The sequence below is a fragment of the Poecilia reticulata genome, chromosome 3 (assembly GCF_904066995.2).
Source record: "Poecilia reticulata chromosome 3, P_reticulata-male-v2, whole genome shotgun sequence".
Classification (NCBI taxonomy): domain Eukaryota; kingdom Metazoa; phylum Chordata; class Actinopteri; order Cyprinodontiformes; family Poeciliidae; genus Poecilia; species Poecilia reticulata.
In genome coordinates, this window is record NC_088832.1 from 32476037 (window position 1) to 32492249 (window position 16213).

Here is a 16213-nt window from a genome sequence, read left to right on the forward strand (position 1 = left end):
TCAACTTCTGCTCTGCCCTTTTCTCGCCCCTCTGTCAAGGTGATTTGTCCCAGTTCCCCTCCGCCATCAGGAAACCGACTCACTGCTTTATTCCACCTGACTGAGCACTCAACCAAAGGTTCTGGCCTTCATCACCTTCCCATCACTCCCAGTTTCTCTTTTACCGCTCCAAGCTTCTCTTTTTACTGGCTGTATCAGGGCAAATCAGAGCCGTAAATTATGCTGAGCATTGAGAGAAAAACAGGAATTGCAGAGCAACCCGAGGTATAGCAGCGTGTGATATAAATTATGGCAATATTAGATGACTCTACTAGTTAATAATTCAACATTTTTCCCACAGCAAAGATCGCAAGTTGTTTTTTTGTGTAACCCAACAGCTACAATACTCTCAGTGCTTGGCTCAAATAATAAATAAAGAGCTGAAACATCTAGGAAAAAGATAAAAACATAGAACACCAATGCAGAGTTCAAACTAGATATATTGAAGGTGATATATTATGGTTCCTTGAACAAGTTAGGATAGGTTTATGGATTATAAAAAAATATACTCATTACATTTTGTTGCACACATAATTTTTATGTAATGAGATTTCAGTCTGGTCAGTTCAGAATGAGCTGTCATAGAGCGTCTTGTTACTTTAAATCCAAATAAGCTACTACTGGCCAAGACTCCAACTCAACATTTAAACTCGTACATGAAAATGGCTGCAAACTGATGCACAATTACACAACCGCACATCTTTGAAAAGCATAAGTGCACAACCAACAAGAATGCAGCAAGTGGTTCCTGGAACTTTATAGACAACAAAACTTTTGTCTTTTCCAGCAGCCATTGTACATACAGTTTACATACAGCGATAAAACCAGCTGACCAAACAAGCTGGAGCTCCACCTCGGTGGTTGCTAGGTAACGGGGAAGGAGTTGCTAGGTGACGTTGGATTCCTAAGGTTTTTGGAACAGCTCATTTTCCTGACAACAAAAAACACGCTGGTGTGTTTTTTGAAGTGTTTGGGTCGTTTTTAAAAGCAGTTGAAACCCAAAAACATCCAAAATGAGAGTTTTAACAACTTTCCTAACTAGGATTGAATTGGAGTGAAACTAAGACTTTGAATCCAATCCCACAGTCTTAACAAGCCACCAGGGGGTGAGCTGAAGCTCTCCCCATCCCCTATTGCTCTGTGCACAGCCTGCCAGCTGGCTAAAAAAGGGGCTTTCACACTTTCCTCTTCCTTACAGGGAAAAACAAATTCAGGTTTTTGGAAATATGTTCCGTCACAAGAAACATCTAAAGTGATGGTGCAGCAATTAAAGGAACTCCACAGGTCACTTTTAAAACAGCGTTTCTGTTAAGCATCAATCAGCTTGTTACTCCCTGAAGATGATAAGACAACATGAAATCTACTTAAATTTAGCCACAGTTAATACAAATCTGTGTTTAGGACTATGTATCAAAATGAAAGCATGTGGTATTGATAATCTAATAAATGGAGTAATGTTTTATGACATTTTAGCAGCGGTAGGAATAAATCTTTATTTCTTTAAACAAATGTATTTACATCATGCCAAATGTTTCTGGTTTATATTTTTGTACAAATGCGTTTTTCTAGTATAAAACCAGTTTGTCCTGCTGCGATAAGCTTCCAAAATTTGATTTAGCATAATTTTAATATCATTTTACTTTTTAATCTTGTCCTAATGAGAATAGTGTGTTTGAGTCAGTTTTGACCTTTTTTTTTTTTTTTTTTAGTTTTTTTTAAGTATTGCAAACAGAGCCATTCTGAATCGTTATGTTTATATTTATTGTGTGTTGATGTAAAATTTCCGGTCTGGCAAAAAAGCCGACTCACCTCAATGTAGCTAAAATTACCTAATGGTATAAATTAGCTGATTATTTAGGTCTGTCAAACAATCTAAACAAACTGACTAAATGGCATCATAAAAACACTGTCGAGGAAACTCATGAAATGAGCCAATATACTTTAGAACAATTTAAAAAAAGATATTTAAAGTTTTATGGATTTCTGCATCTAAACAAGCAGAAGACACAAAGTGCTCCTTTTCATTGCTGTAAAAATTTATTTTTGCTTTTTATGAGCAGTTTCAAGCTTTACATTTGCAACAATTAAAACAGTCTTTAAAAACAAGCAGGAAACTGGTTCTGGTTCCGTCGAACAATAAAGTATTTACGTTTCCCATGTAGGCAGGTGATTTATTGTGAAGCTTAGTTTCAGAAAAAACAGAAGACACTGTTCTAAGATTTAACTTATTTACATATTTTATGATTATTTTGTATTAAAATCCACCCACAGAGCTGAGTTTGACTGGCAGGAAGATATTTGTTTCATAACAATTTGCTGCTTTGCTCCTTTGTGGCATATGGCTGTGGTCAGTAATAACAGAAGGTTATGATGAAAGCCAAGAGGGCAAATTGAATAAAATGCTCAATAAAGAGTCCAATAAAACCTAAATGTTGAGTAACAACCAAATTGATTTACCATGACATATGAACAAAAACAGAGGATAGCTTTATTCTGCAGGTGGTCAGATTGAACAAAAAATCCCAGAAAAAGAGGAATAATTCCACATAAAAACACACGGGGTCAATAAATATCAGATTCAGCACATCCAAGTTCGCTGGCAATGAAAGTCTAACGGCTCCCCGGTCTGCGGGTTTCATTTCTGCTCCTCTAAATTAGTTCTTGTTACATCTGAGGGTCATAAATTCCAGTTAAATGAAAACGCAGAGCCACAACACACTAACTGAATCAGACGGCCATTTCCACACACACACACACACACACACACACACACACACACACACACACACACACACACACACACACACACACACACACACACACACACACACACACACACACACACACACACACACACACACACACACACACACACACACACACACACACACACACACGAGCCAAAACTGCATCATTTCCTCTGCCACCACCATCTCCATCATTCCACTGGGAATTTCTACGAATCTCTATCACCGCCTTGGAGTTTTGATGGAGCAATGCACCTGCAAAGTGCAACAAAAAGGAAAAAAAAGAGGAAAAACTCTGCAGAGCATGAACTTGCAAAATGTTTTGTCACACATTGAGAGCAAAAAGACAATAAAACTTGCACTGACAAGTTTTATTGTCAGTGCAAACCTAAAAATACTCCGAGTTAAAAAAGATCGACATATTCTATTTGACGTTAAAGAGGTGACAATCTCAGAAAATTAATCTGTCATCTCTCCTCACACATCTTCAAATTAATCCTGGAGGAAATGTGACAAAAACAAATCAAATAAGGGGTTTAAATTTAGATCATAAGCAGGGGAAAAAAGTCATTCCATTAAGGTGTCAAAAACCTGCACCTGGAGTTAATTTTCTACTTTAGCATAAACGAGCCACATTTACATAAAATCTGAAGGTGTGAAACAAATTTAAGACAGAAAAGAAAGTAAACTCAGGCTGTAAGGATGCAAAAGGGCTTTTGTTTTAACGCAACATCACAGAGATGAAAGAGATACGTCGGTTAGAGTCTGAAACCAGATCAGAGCCAGAGCTGCATTATCTGATAAGCCGGGTCACAGGAAGCTTACTCCTGCGCATCGATCTCCGATGATCTGCTCCGAGAGGCCGAGCGGGAGTCAATCCTCCAGACAAACGGACCGCAGGAGCACAAACGCTTCAGAAACGCTCCACCTCTACAAACCCAACGCCAGCACACTGAGCCTGTTCAGGTACTTCACTGGAAGTTCCTCTTTTCTGCAGAAAATCCAAGAGACTTGAGTAAATACTGCGAGACTCAAAAGGACTTTACTGGACTACAAAATAAAATATCACATTTTTTACCCTTTTTTTTCTTGCTTTCTTTTCAAAAAGTGGCTGTTATTTCTCTGAGTTGAACAATAACAGCCTTTGAGAATTGTTGTTTAATTAGGTGAAACTAGTGATAATATAAGCAGAATAAAGACAGAAGAACATCATAACATTACAAGAAGTTGTTTTAATAAGAAAGAAGTGGCTTTCTGATTCTTGTTATAAAAAATAAAAGGTCTTAGTCTTTACATCACTGGCTTCTTTTCTTAGCCAAATTAAAGTATTTCATGTAGGGAATGATTTTAGACACACACGGGTTTAAATACATATAGAGAGAAAGGCTTACATTTTATTAAATTACATCAAATTTCAGTAAAAATAGCACAAAACAAAGATCTTAAATTCTGATTTCACCTTTTCTTCCCAGAGTTTGAATAGGCCACTCTAAAATCCACCTTTTCATTCTCCTTGAATGTTTCTGTGAAGTGTTTTGGTTTGGCAATAAAACCCACCAGTCAGATGTGTGTTTCAGACGTTTTTGTTTTCCGCTTTCGCACGTTTTAAAGATCTGGATGTGAATACCTGAAAATCTCAGAATCAAACGCTGCCCTCCTGTCTTACCGTCTGGTCCAAATGTTTGCTGTATTCATCAGAAATGAAAGGAAGCAGCCTGTAGTTTCAGAGGAAACTGTGGCCTTCTGTGCCCTGGTGCACCCATCATTCAATTCCTGAATGACTGTAAAATATTTAACTTCTCCACGAATTTTAAATGCCAACTGGAATACAAAAATCTAACTCAATATTTCAAGTCAGAATAATACAACAGTGTATTAGGGCCACTGCAGATAGGACAAAAAGCTGCAGTAAATTTCCACACACACAAAAAATTTTTTTTTGAATTTTCATCTTTAGAAACTGAGAAGGTTCCAGTTTTTTTTCTAGAAAATTCCTCAGATTTTTTTAAAAACTTTTTTCAAGAAATGTTCGGAGATCAAACATTTTGTGTTTTTCTAGCAAATTTTCAACTCTTTAAACTCGGAAACTTCCCAAAAAAATGTCCATAGAAATTGCACCTTTCTTAGAAAATTTCTGAGATTAATCTAAAAATCTCAGCTTTTTTTTGCAGATTTTTGACTTTTCAAGCTCAGAATATTTATTTTTCTAGAAATATTCTGAGATTAATCTGAAAATCTCAGATTTTTGAGCAAGAATGTACTCCCTTTTTCCCCATTTCTAATGGCCCCAATTCGCCGTCGTAGACTGCAACAGAAGAGGATCAAAGGAAGGAAAATACTTGAACCTTTTCCATTGTTCCTTTAACATTTAAATAAAACTCATGTTATCGGATAATAATTAACCTAAATATCCACTTTGCTGCCATCATATGTGGAAAAAAACAACTACTATCTTTAAATTAAATTAAATCAACTAAATACAAATGTATTTCTTCTCCGTCTCTTGACCTACAGTACAGACCAAAAGTTTGGACACACCTTTTCATTCAAAGAGTTTTCTTCATTTTCATGACTATGAAAATTGTAGATTCACACTGAAGGCATCAAAACTAAGAATTAACACATGTGGAATTATATACTTAACAAAAATGTGTGAAACAACTGAAAATACGCCTTATATTCGGGGTTCTTCAAAGTAGCCACCTTTTGTTTTGATTACTGCTTCGCACACTCTTGGCATTCTCTTGATGAGCTTCGAGAGGTCGTCACCTGAAATGGTCTTCCAACTCTTGAAGGAGTTCCCAGAGATGCTTAGCACTTGTTGGCCCTTTTGCCTTCACTCTGCGGTCCAGCTCACCCCAAACCACCTCGACTGGGTTCAGGTCCGGTGACTGTGGAGGCCAGGTCATTCATCTGGCGCAGCACCCCATCACTCTCGTTCTTGGTCAAATAGCCCTTACACAGCCTGAAGGTGTGTTTGGGATCATTGTCCGGTTGAAAAATAAATGATGGTCCAACTAAACGCAAACCGGATGGAATAGCATGCCGCTGCAATATGGTGTGGTAGCCATGCTGGTTCAGTATGCCTTCAATTTTGAATAAATCCCCAACAGTGTCACCAGCAAAGCACCCCACACCATCACACCTCCTCCTCCATGCTTCACGGCGGGAACCAGGCATGTAGAATCCATCCGTTCACCTTTTCTGCGTCGCACAAAGACACTGTGGTTGGAACCAAAGATCACAAATTTGGACTCATCAGACCAAAGCACAGATTTCCACTGGTCTAATGTCCATTCCTTGTGTTCTTTAGCCCAAACAAGTCTATTCTGCTTGTTGCCTGTCCTTAGCAGTGGTTTCCTAGCAGCTATTCTACCATGAAGGCCTGATTCACACAGTCTCCTCTTAACAGTGGTTGCAGAGATGTGTCTGCTGCTAGAACTCTGTGTGGCATTGACCTGGTCTCTAATCTGAGCTGCTGTTAACCTGTGATTTCTGAGGCTGGTGACTCGGATGAACTTCACCTCCGCAGCAGAGGCGACTCTTGGTCTTACTTTCCTGGGGCAGTCCTCATGTGAGCCAGTTTCTTTGTAGCGCTTGATGGTTTTTGCAACTGCACTTGGGGACACTTTCAAAGTTTTCCCAATTTTTCGGACTGACTGACCTTCATTTCTTAAAGTAATGATGGCCGCTAGTTTTTCTTTACTTAGCTGCTTTTGTCTTGCCATAATACAAATTCTAAGACTCTATTCAGTAGGACTATTAGCTGTGTGTCCACATGACTTCTGCTCTACACAACTGATGGTCCCAACCCCATATACAAGGCAAGAAATCCCACTTATTAACCTGACAGGGCACAACCTGTGAAGTGAAAACCATTTCAGGTGATGACCTCTTGAAACTCATCAAGAGAATGCAGTGTGTGTGCAAAGCAGTAATCACAGCAAAAGGTTGCTACTTTGAAGAAGCTAGAATACAAGACATATTTTCAGTTGTTTTACACTTTTTTGTTTAGTACATATTTCCACATGTGTTAATTCATAGTTTTGATGCCTTCAGTGTGAATCTACAATGTCAATAGTCATGAAAATAAAGGAAACTCATTGAATGAGTAGGTGTGTCCAAACTTTTGGTCTGTACTGTACATCTTCATTTCCTCACTCAAGAGAACAACAAAACCAGCCGCAGTGAATATAAATAAAATGCTTTTAGATGCATTATCTTAACAAGAACCAGTGTTTTCAGAGCAAACAGCAACAAAGTAAAAATACGTAAATGAGATTTTTTACTTTAAATGATGCAGGAAACAGACACGAGACCTGAAAAGATTACACACGTGCAAAAACATGAAGATGTTTGTTTTGTTTCAACTTCCAACAGTCCAATAAAATATGTTGAAGTTTCTAAATATTAAGCAATTATTAACTTAAAACCAGCAGCTCGTACATCTTGCTAAAAAGTTACTTGTAAGTTAGTTTTGTCTTATTTTAGGTGTAATGAGACATTTGCTCTAGAAACCAGACTAAAAATACTTGGTAAGACTTTGTGTTTTTGCAGTGTAGGAGGGATGTGAGGATTTTCTGGATTTTAATAGCATTTTGTTTTATTTTTTTTCTTTCGTTTCTGTCATAAAAGTAGGTCAGTGTCACCAGTGAGACTGCTGCGAATCAGCAGAACGCTCTGAAGAGTTTTTAGAGGGAAACTTTCACAGCGACCCTAAATCTCAACAGGGTGCATCTCTTTGATACAGATGAAATTCTTTTTATTTTTTTATTCAATGCTGGCATCAGCTGCTGGTTTTATTTCTGATGTCGGTAACACGTACAGGTCCTGAAAACAAACCCAAATGTCCACTTTGCTGCCACCAAATGTGGAGAAAAAACAAACTACTATATTTAAATTAAGTCATAAATTTAAATTAAGTCATAAATTTGTAACATTGTGTAGAAGAATCTTAACACGAATCAGTTTTTTATATTTAACATCATCAGCCACCATGTTTGTATTCTTCTGTTATATGATAAATTAAACACTGTTCTGTATTTTGCAAACTCGAATGTCTTGATTATTAAAGGTCTGGGTCACATGTTCATGTCTAAGTTTAAATGTTTACAGTACAGACTAAGTTAGATGATTTCCACAGAGAGTCAGGTTAATTTGATTAATTTGCACTGCAAACACACAGAATCTTAAGTATTTTTGGCCTATTCTAGTCCACGTCTTAGTTTTTATTTCAAGTGAACTAACTTGCAAATAACTTTTCAGCAAAATGTTGGAGCTTGTTTTAGGTAAATAATTCCTTAACATTGATGAAAAAGGTATTGTACCACTGAAATTATTTCACTTTTAACTAGAACTTTTTCATAAATATAAAGGAATTAGTTACTCAAATCAAGCTATATTTTGCTGAAAAGTTACTTGTAAATAATTTTTTGTCTTATTTCAAATGTAATAAGATATTTTTGCTAGAAACCAGACAGAAATAATTGGTAAGATTTTGTGTTTTTAGCTTAAGTCGCTACAACCCAGAGGAGGAACTGAATGCCTCACACATTTCCCACCCACAGCATGGGGGCAGAGGGAGAGGTCAAAGGTTAACTGAAGCAGGGTGTAAGGGTCGGCCAGGTTAAACTGGACACTTCAGCTGACCAGCTGGGTGAGACAACAGGGAAAGGAGTTCTTGTGTGGTCTGGCTACCAGTAAGACTCGCAACGCGTCTCACGCCTGTGACAATGTGTGTGTGTGTCCAGTAACATGGAGGCAAGTGTGTGTGCGTGTGTGTTGGACAGTTTCTTACCTAGCCAGTCGTTGAACTTCTTGACCTCAGACGGAAGGCCGAGCTCTGTGAAGTCGCCCATGTGGAGCAGAACGTCGCCGTATGGCATCTGGATGCCATCTGTACGCGAGTGTGTGTCGGAAACACACACAAACCTGGTGTGTCCCGCCGGCTTGGGAGTGTCGTAAGGAATGGGGTCTACCCTGAGGGGACAGGCAGGGAGAACGGGCTTAGAAAAGACACGGGACAGCGGGACCAAAATAAATCTGACCCATTACGCAAAACCCATTTTGCATGTTTTTGTACTTCCATTTCGGTTTCTACTGCCTTTAAAAACAACCCAGCTGATTTTTGGGCAACAAGTTCATGTGTTTTGGTGTCTGGAAAATGAGCTATTTCACAAACCTCAAAGCTCTGCCCGTTACCTAGCAACCCCAGCAGAGCTCTGCCCGTTACCTAGCAACCCCAGCAGAGCTCCGCCCGTTACCTAGCAATCCCAGCAGAGTCACCCAATTTTTGTATAATCCATAAATCTATTCTAACCTTTTCAAGAAAGCATATCAGGTCACCTTGAATCATTTTCAAGTTTACAGATATAGCAGGATTTTTAATTATTGATTAGATAACATGCTTCACCTCAGCAGTTTAACATTTTAGACCTCTGTTTTGGTTTTTGCTGAAGAAAAACATAAACATACACTTAATCAGAAAACAAGCTTTTCACAGGTTTTTTTCTTCTTTTTTTAAATCTCTAACCTACTTTACGTCAGGAAACTGAGATGGATCAGATACCAAACAAAACCCAAAGAGAGATATATATTTTATAGGCATTTGAAAACAGAATAAAGGAAGTTCACCTTTGCTTTTAATATTAGTTAGTTAATATTAGTTAAAATATGGGAAAAGTTGTCTTGTTCGACAGCCAGACTATTTCATTTACAACTAGAACTTTTTCATCAATATCAAGCAATCATTGACTTAAAACAAGCTCCTACTTCTAGCTGAAAAGCTTCATATAAGTTACTTCTGTCTTATTATAAGTGAACTAAAGTATTTACACAAGAAACTAGACAAAAAAAATAATTGGTAAGACTTTGCAGTGCACTGGATGGACAAATGGAATGAACAGAGGAAGGGACCAATAAATAGGAAATTGGAGAGGATGGAAAAATGGATGGATGGATGAATAGAAAATCTAAACTTTGAGATCCAATTTTCTTTTCCATTGTTATCCAGAATAATTCTCTGATCAAATTCTAGATTTCATAGAACAATCAGATTCAGACCGACTACTGCTATGGAACTCAGAAGCTAGAAAACTACTGAAATTGTTTACTAAAGTGCACAACTGTTGTGATTTATAATGCATTTTGCTACAAAAAAAAAAACATACGATACATGATTAGATGCGCTTTTTGCAATGTTTTGCTTATTTTCTTTTTATTTCTGCTTATTTTTATGGTTTCATTTTCCCCCTCAACAATGATGGCTTTGGCTGCCTCTACAGACATGTGGATTTAAACAGCACAATGCAGAAAAAACTGACAATTTGACAAGCAAAAATAACATCTTAGGGACCAAAATCCATTTCAAGAAAAATAAAAGACATTTCAGCCACTAATCTGGCTGATTAGTGCTCACAAGGAGGGCGATGCTTTTAATTTTTCCCTGGCATAAAATTGGCAAAACAGACAGTGAATCAAAGCATGGGGTGTACTTTCAATCCATTATCTGAAGAAAAAAAAGAAAAAACTCAAGTCTGTGCTAAAAAAAAAAAAAAAAGGTTTTTTATGGAGGCTTTTTTTTTGTTTTGGTTTGCAGGGGGAAAAAAGGCGAAGAAACTCCTGCACTGTTTCAGGCTGAAAGCTGAGAGAAAGAAAGTGGGGGGAAAAAAAAATCATCTCGTCTGTAATTGAAGTCTACAACGTGCAATCCTCCAGCACTCTGCCTCTACGCCATTATTTCATTAGAAGGGATGTCACTCTGCCGACAGAAATCAGACACATAATCAACCCTGCAATCTCCGTCCTGACGAGCTCACACAAACACACACCGAGTTAACGCTAATGTGCGCCGAAGATGGCACAAAAACAAGCAGATGAAATCCAAAAGGCTTCAGACGCAGGGAGGCCATTAACGGAGAGAAAATAAGAGACTTTCCTGCAGGAAAACACATCTTACATCCAGAGACAAGATTGCAGAGGAAACTTAATTCTGGACCCAATTTTCACATTTCTGTGACATTTCGTGGACAGTATCGTACATGGTAGGAAAGAGTGGTGTAAAAAAATAAAATACATAATTTTTTTTAATAGCAGATCTGATTTTAATCAGTTTTTTAAAAGAAATGACAGAAAATATTTTTAAAAAGTGGCTTTTATTTCAGTCATTTCTTCTGGGGTATCAGGCTTAATTACTTAATTATGAGAATAATAAAAAAAATAAAGTTTTTTTACCAGAATAAACTTAAAATTCCAAGAGAAAAGTTCTTTTCATGAAAAAAAAATAGCTTAGTTATCCAGATTTGAAGTGAGCGACTCAGTTTGTGTGGCTCTTTCTTCAAAATAGATTCAGTTGTTTGAACAATAGTTCTGCTACTGTGATAATTTGATGCTGATGTGTTGAGATTATTTCTATTAAGTATTTTATATCAAATATAACTTCACAAGACGCTCAACATTCCTCATTTTATTTCTTTTTTGTGTTGCGTCTTCGTAAAAATCACACTTTATTCTGGTAATATTACGACTCTATTCTTCTAACTATAAATATATACAAAATTTAGCCTGGCCCTAATATTATAGTTAACCTGAATTCAAAGTCCAAATAAATGGAAGCTGTAAAACATGCCTTCCAAACAAGATGGCCGCCCTGGAAGCGCTGACATCACTCTGAACAATGGAAACCCAAAGACAGGATTGGTAGTGAGGCGGGAGGAAATCAAAATGTTCCCAAAATTAAAATGTCAAAAACCAAAAATATGATTAATCAATAAAATCGATTTATTACCCAGCTTAGTTGCTAGGCAAAAGGCTGAGCTTTACTGGAGTTGCTAGGTAACCCCGGCAGTTCCTGCTGATTTGTGACGTTACATTCAGGAGGTTTTGGAAACGGCTCGTTTTTCAGACACTATAAAACATTAACTTATGGCCAAAAAACGTCTGGATGAATTTTTTAAGCGTTGGGCTTCAAAGTAGTTTAGAAACAAACTGAAGCACAACAATGTGGAGAATGTTCATTTTTAATGCAATTTCAAATCATGATCAATAACCACATCTTACTACTTGTGTGAACCACAAAGAAGACGACGACAGGAAGTGGTGTTATTCACGTGTGATTTTAATTTAATTTCTTATTTAATGGAAACAGCGCAAATGCAAAATTGTGTTTTTTTCAACAAAGTTTTGTGCACACTTATAATAGAAACCCAGCTGGAAGTTACTTTAACCAAAATGAAAACTGGCAGCCATCTATTTGCTTCAAATTAAGGTTTGCACATGATAAATACGTAGCAAAATGTTTGTAAAGGCAAATCTGCTGTATCCGTTTTGCATATTCTCTCCATCCACATTCTGTATTCACACCAAGTCTTCTTGTTTTACACTCCTAAGGAACATCTCTGCTTTGTTCTCACACACTGCTACAGAGCAGGCATGCATGGCATATTAGGCAAACTGGAAAATGGAGAACTAGCAGCAGAGATAATGATATTTACTACTGACAATCTTCAGTAAACAGGCCCTGCGCTCGAACGTGCACGCTCGCATTACTCTGAGTCAAGCGGAGTGGCGCATACGTTGCAGCGAGGCTGCTGATTAGATTTGGTGCTGTGAGGTTCCCGGATGCCGCGCGGCTTTAAAGGATTCGGCAGAACCGCATGGGACGAAAAAACAGGCACAAACGTGCGCATATCTCATATACACACGAACACACACATGCATGCATATTAAAACAAAGGCAGGAGAAACACAAGCTCCTTCTTTTTTCCTTTGAGATTTAATCCACCCGGAGAATGTAAGTAAATACCAGCAGCCCCTATCAATTAGAGCAAGCAGAGGCCAAGAAACCTTCATGATCGTAATGCATTGGTCTCTCTCACACGCAACGCTAAGACACAGAGAGCCCAGTCTTTCCTGTTAACATACGACTGTAACAACCCAGAGCTTCATTGGAAATGTATATAGGAGTTCAGGAGTTCAGCGCTGCAGCAGAGGCCTCTGATCTTTTGTAAACGGAGACAGTGAAAATGAAAAAGTCCTCCTGTGATCCAGCAGCAGGTAAAAGAATATCCCCCAGTGACAGACGGAGCTGAGTTAGCATGACGGTTCGCGTTAACATGTCTGAGGAAAGCCTGCAGAGCGAAGAGACAATGTGGAGGGGGCACACTCTGAAACTCTGCAATCCACCATGACGCTGCAGCAGACACACAGCAGAGCGCTGTGGTTGCAGAAGTATCTGCTTGAAGTAGAAAGACATGGCTTTTCATCGTCTAGCAGTGGAACATGGGGGCGTAAACTTCTGCTCACCTCTGGCTGGAACGACACAGACTCGGCACTTTAGCTCAACTTAAATTAGGAAAGTTACTCCAACTTTACCCAAACTTTCACCGCCGTTATCCCTGCAGTTTACCCCAGAGGTTTCTTAACCCTGCTCCAAGTGTCCTGCATGTTGTAGGGGTTTTCCTGCTGACAAACACCCGACTTAAACCGGATCTACTGAGCAAACACAAAATCTTACCAAGAAGTTTTGTTCTAGTTTCTACTGCCAATATCTTGGTACACTTGAAATAATACAGAACTTACTTACAAGTAACTTTTCAGCAAGAAATTGGAGCTTGTTTTAAGTAAATAACTTCTTTATATGTTTGGAAAGTGCTAGTTACACTGGCAAATTATTTCACTTATCACATGGGAAAAATAGCCAAGTTAAATAATCAGCCTACTAGTACTTTTTCCATCAATATTAAGAAATTATGAACTTAGAACAAGCTCCTATATTTTGCCAAATAGTTACATGCAAGTTTGTTTTTCTTATTTCAAGTGTACCAAGATATTTGCACAATAAACTAGGCCAAAAATACTTTAAGATTTTGTGTTTTTTCAGTGAAATTCACATTTTTAATGATTATAATAATTCCAGTTTTGTTTCTAAAAACTGTCCAAATGCTTAAAAACAATAAAATAAAAATCACCCAGACATTTTTAACAATAAGTGATGGCTTTTTGGTGTCTGGAAAATGAGCTGTTCAAAAACCTCCGGGATGTAACGTCACAGGTCAGCAGGCCCAGCCTCGTTACCTAGCAACCTGAGCCCGTTACCTAGCAACCCAAGCAGTATTCAACATTCTACAGCAGGGACAAGGTAAACTAAAATATAACAACATTTATGTTTTGAAATGTCTCTCTTATAAACACCCTATCCACCTGGCTGGTCAGAAAAGTTCCAAAAAATTAAAAATATAAATCTCTTGATAAGTTTTACGGCATTTAGCAAACAGAAATAATTGTTAGTTTTAACTAACTTAAAACAATAGAAATTGAGTCTGGTTAACTTCAGATGGTAAGAAAAAAATTATGCATGTGCATTTTTATTATCTCTACATATCTGTTTAACTGTAAACAACCCTGTCCAAATATAGGCACTTTGAATGTTAATCATTTTCAATGACTTTACACAGAAATTAAGCACTTTCCAAACCTTGAAAAAACAATTGAAATTCAAGCATTTTTAAGAAATTCAAGCACCTTTATAAACCCTGAATATATAAAGATGACAAAACAGAGGTCCATATAAAACACCTTTACTTTTACTGCATGGAAAAGATTCCAAGACAAAGATTAATTTTCTAAATGTTGCTGAATGTCGTACAGGGATTTTAAACAGGAGTGTGTCGTTGTCAGAGACTAAAATGAAGCCATTTTCTATGAAAAGCACCACTGTTAGGCACGGTAGAGGTTCCATGTTGTTACGGGTGTGTTTCTCTTTCAAAGGCCCAGAAAAATTAGTATTAAAAAAAAGAGAAAAAGCTGTTATATCAATGAAACGGTAAATTGAAAAGTAAATGCATAATTTATTATTAAATATAATAGATTTGCAAAAGTTCTTGCTCAAGAATTGATAGAAACCAAAGTACAACGTTATCGAGTGGCAGAACAGTTACTGTTTGCATGCCTGCTTTTAAAAGTAGACTTAATAATGGCGGACGAGATAAAGTTCAGCCTGTGGGAGACAGCAGGAGGGACGCAGGATCGCTCTCTGATGTCTGCAGGAGGAGATTTCATTTGACTGAGCACACTTGGCTCCACGGCCTTTTAGAAAAACACACGAGAAAATAGGGTCAGAGGTCAGCCGCAGCTCGCTCCCTCAAAATCTGAACACCAAACTCACGCTGCAGATAAGAAGCTTGTTGTTTCTGGCTGTTTGAAGCTCTTTTCCAAGAATGATGATACACTCTATGTTTCAAAGTTGCAGTTAAAATTTCTGTTCAAAGTTTGTGCAAAAGTATCTCCAAGCAAGCTGTGCATCACATTCGTATCTATCTGGATTAACGGATCGATGTTTCTGTCTGCTTTGCTGTAAAAACCTCCAGCTAGTAGATAATTCAATATTTCTGTTTATCTTCCACATGTGGATACAAGAACCTAACTTGTCGCAGATGTTCCCAGGAGCTTGCTTTAAAAGAAATAATAATAATAATGCAAGATAGCGGCCATTTTTCAAGATGAATGCCTTGGTTGTCAAGGAAAATGTATTTTTGACTTTTGGTAACAAAACTGGATCTACAGAAATAATATTAGCCACTGCTTACAAAATGTTATTCACTTACCGTAACAAGAATCTTAGCTCCACAAAAACACAGCAAATCTACAAAAGAATTAGCCGAAGCTAACAGAAACTGCTAATCAGAAAACAAAATAACCAAACCGTTCAGCATATGAAAGAATTAGCAGAAGCCAACGCTAAACCGCTTAACACATAATGAATTATGTGGAAGCTAGTGCTAGCCGTTAAATACAGTGACTAAATTCATATCGCCTAACTTCATACAGAACCACTGCATGCAAAGACTCCAGATGAAAGTGAACAGAAACTTAATGCTGCATTATTTACTCTAAAATAACCACAGAAGTATTAAGATTCAAATCTAGTGGTTTGTTTGAAACAGGAACAGTTGTTTGTATAATTGTGACAGGAATCTGTTAAACTCGTCTTCTCACTCCGTAACAACAAATTGATTTATAATTTTGCAGAAACATATTTTCAATCATGACTGAAGCAAAGATTTACATTTCCTGCTTCATTATCAGTATCTGGCCATTTTAGCTCAAGCTGCTCTAACAATAAGGATTAAAAGCTTAAATTCATCATCATGTCTCAGTCAGATAATTTGGGTCAACAAATGCATGTACTTTGCTTTTAAACGTTTTTATCGTTTCTGACAACTGAACTGAAACAGCTGTTGATGCCACTAATATTTCTACCAAATTGTGGCAGTAGTAAAAATACAGAGTTGATTTTCATCAGTTTTACAGGAAACATCTTAAATAAAACAGGATTTATCAGTTGCACTTCTTTTTCTTTTGTTGATGGCAGATAAAAGAACCAAAATCATTTTATAAAACGGAGCAGAAGTACATCTGTACTTCATCAT

The 16213-nt window shown here is 37.5% G+C and overlaps 1 protein-coding gene across 4 annotated transcripts in view; it reads right to left on the reverse strand.

Moving 5' to 3' along the window:
- The window catches only part of mpped2a (metallophosphoesterase domain containing 2a), a 74949-nt gene that overhangs the window by 44843 nt on the left and 13893 nt on the right, over nucleotides 1-16213 (reverse strand). For all 4 annotated transcript variants that reach the window (XM_008405974.3, XM_008405975.3, XM_081605476.1 and 1 more), the window contains exon 3: nucleotides 8584-8765. In XM_008405974.3, coding sequence (XP_008404196.1) covers nucleotides 8584-8765 — 182 coding nt within the window. The remainder of the gene's footprint in view (nucleotides 1-8583; nucleotides 8766-16213) is intronic.